Source organism: Letharia columbiana (assembly GCF_014066305.1).
Source record: "Letharia columbiana isolate WasteWater2 chromosome Unknown Sc0000096_s0, whole genome shotgun sequence".
NCBI classification, from domain to species: domain Eukaryota; kingdom Fungi; phylum Ascomycota; class Lecanoromycetes; order Lecanorales; family Parmeliaceae; genus Letharia; species Letharia columbiana.
Window position 1 is genome coordinate 47260 of NW_023501139.1, and position 3160 is coordinate 50419.

A 3160-nucleotide genomic window follows, 5' to 3' on the forward strand; every position below is an offset into this window, starting at 1 on the left:
TTCAGAAGCGTTTTCGTCTTGGCTTTGAACATGATTAGGTGGAAACACAAAGAATAACATCAGGCATGGAAATTTAGGTATTTTCTGGCCACAGATCCTGTAACATAGCCCACTGAAACAGATGAGGGGGATGCGACCACGAGGTTCAGCCGCACGGAAGGATCGAATCTTTCCCGCCGTTCATGTAAAGTTGCCTGGCACAGCGTCGCACACAGCCTTCTTGCTGAATCTTGATATACTAGGCTTACTAGCTACCTGAAAAACAAACTAAAAACGGCGACCATTTTCCATCGGGTGTTTAGTGAGATGATTCTTGTCGAGTATACTGCTCAAGACCACCCTAGAATTTTTATCTGACTTATCAAGACGTATGGGATCGACTAGTCACATGATGATGCCAGCTACGTGGACTTTGCTAAGTTAAAAATAGTGAGGACACATACAGGTGCTGATCAGATTACTCCATCTGACGCTGAAAGAACGACAGAATTGAAAGGTAGGATTCTGTTGCGGCTGTCAGCTGCGGGCTTCGTATTCGGCTAATCTTCGGTCTTCTCGCGGGGTCGTCGTCTCACCACTCCCCCAAAACTTGCACCTTCACCTCAAGATCTTTCGGTCGGGGAGTCAAACCGTTCCTGACTGTCATCACGTAATCTGCATTCGCAAATCGAGTCTCCAGTGTACCAGCCCATGCAGCAAGTAGGCATGCAAACTCCCCCTTTGCGAAGCTTTGCCCGATACAGCTTCGCGGTCCATGCAGAAATGTAAGAAACGCATAGTTACTCTCGATACCTCCTGTATTCGCTTTCCCCTCGCCTAACCAGCGATCCGGGTTGAAATTGCCTGCGTCCTCGCCCCAAAAATCCTTGTTGGCGTTTGTTGCCCATGGGGAGATGAATATCGTGGTGCCTTTGGGTATGAAATGACCAACCAGTGTGGTATCTTGTACCGCTACCCGAACGGTGATTGGAACGGGCGAGTAGAGGCGGAGGACTTCGTTGCAGACTGCGTTGAGGTAGGGCAGGCTGTCTAAGTCGTTTGAGGTGATGGAGGATGTTGGAGATCGTGGGTCTGGTAGTAAGGAGCGCACTTCGTTGCGCAGCCGGGTTTGAATCTCGGGATACTTACACAGCATGCATATCGCAAAAGATAGCGCAGAGGCAGTGGTTTCATGGCCAGCGATGAGAAAGGTCATCAATTGGTTGACGAGACCCTCGTCCGTGAATCCGCCGGATTCGATTGCTACCGAAAGAATGTTTCTAGCAGCACCTTCATTCTTGCTGGCCAAGTTCAATTTCTCTTGCTGCACGAGAGAGAAGCATGTCTTTTTGATGACTTGCGACGCCGCTTCGAAGTCGCTGTTACGTTTGATACTGTTCCAGAATTAGCCATGCCCGTAACGCCAGATTCAAGAAAGCTTACGGCAAGACCCTCACCAACCACGGGGCGATAAAGAAGAGAGCAGCCATAATTTGGCCACCCCGACCTGGCGAGAAAATCGATTTGTATGTGCGAATGAGCTCGTTATCTGGGTCTTTGATGGAGTCGAAGTCTCTTCCTAGACCTGCAAGGCCAATGATGTCGAGTGTGGCTCTACTAGCCCAGTCCTTGACGTCGATAGTTACATTCGGCTCATCGTTATCACGGCAGCCGGTCTCACTGTGCAAAATCAGGGCTTGGATGAGCTCGCTCGATTTGCTCCAGAAGATGGGATAAAGTTCCTTGATATGCCTGAACGCGAAAGCTGGCATGAGGTCTTTTCGTTGTCTCTTATGTTCTTCCCCTTCTGCAAGAAATACTCCCACGCCCAGGATCCTTCCCAGGCCCGTCACAAGCCCAGGCGGCTTGATGAATTCATAAGGCCTTTGGACAAGTACTTCAGCCAGTGCTTTTGGACTGACTGGAATGAGAATTTCTGAGTTGAACATATCGAGGTATCTGATGACACCATCATTTGGGACCTGTTCGGACCAGACACGGTACAGCTCAGCCTGGCCGTTTGGCTCTCGTCTTAGCCTTGAAGATTGGCCCATCAAGAAGGAACCGCCCTGGTGATAGCTAAGCTTGGAAAGTCGGGAAGGGGGGGCATTCAAGAGGATGGGGGGAAACAGCAAGTGAAGTGGACAAACCGGAGGCCCCGGCAGTGCACGAAGAGGGCTGAACAGGTTGGGATACAGAAGGCACCGCCACACGAGCCATGCGGCGGTCTCAACAGCGAAAATCTCAAAGGCGGTCATAACGAGATTCCGACTTGGCAGATAGGTTTCATTGTAAAGCTTGCAAAAGAAGGTAATCGCAATAGACGCAGCGAGGAATATTGTGAACGGCGCCATTGTTGCAGAAGGGTTGGATGAGAAGCTTCAAGATTGCTAAAATTTGACTTGTTGCCGAAGACACTGTACTGCTTGTTTTGTATCAGACACGTTGAAGCAGTAGACTTCTCAGTTCACGAGTTTGAACTATTCATTACCGGACGACTTGATGCTGCATCAGAAGGAAATGCCAAGAGGTATGTTGTACATGTTGTACACTCCTAAAGTCATGACGCAATGTATTCACGATCCTGTCTATCAATCGTTTTGGTAGGTCTCTGCTACGCTTAAACAGATTGGAGGAGCCTCTGTGCGATAGTACTCTTTGACAGGTATGGAGCATTTGAAGACTCGAAGTGGGCATCTGCTCTGGTACTTTGTAACGAAGAATCGGTGAAGAGCTTTAGCTTGGCCAAGGCCTAGCTTAGTGCATTTTTGGCTAGCGTTCTCTGATCCTACTCTGCTGCGGCAGCTAGATTCCTACATAGAATATCAAGCACAATTCTCCCACCATAAGCACCGTGGGAAAGTAGATTCTTTCCCCGGTGAGTCAATAGTTCGATCATCTAAGCAGAGTCCAAGATGTATTGACTCTCCTCAAGGGCTCTTTGAAAACCACCCATAGTCTTGCCCCAGCGCTTTGGTGATTTCGCCTCGAATTCACCAGATTCTCGTGGCCAGATGTGGCATGCAAGAACTATATAGGCAATGTTCAGGAGCGACTGTAAGTAAGAATGATAGGTGACATCTCTAAGTGCGCAGGTCCGATTTGGGACATGCTTGAGCCCAGAGACGAGAAGACTGACCACGACTTCAGATTTTGGAAGCATCTTTGCTCAGTGGCCAAA

General features: G+C 49.0%; 1 protein-coding gene across 1 annotated transcript; it reads right to left on the reverse strand.

Annotated features, from left to right (window-relative positions):
• Positions 1 to 571: 571 nt before the first annotated feature.
• HO173_012804 (uncharacterized protein) lies at positions 572 to 2333 on the reverse strand (the record flags this gene model as incomplete). The annotated part of the gene is made up of 3 exons (XM_037314638.1): positions 572 to 1373; positions 1423 to 2048; positions 2130 to 2333. The coding sequence occupies 3 exons, from the start codon at positions 2331 to 2333 to the stop codon at positions 572 to 574; spliced, it is 1632 nt and encodes a 543-aa protein (XP_037158495.1).
• Positions 2334 to 3160: the final 827 nt, after the last annotated feature.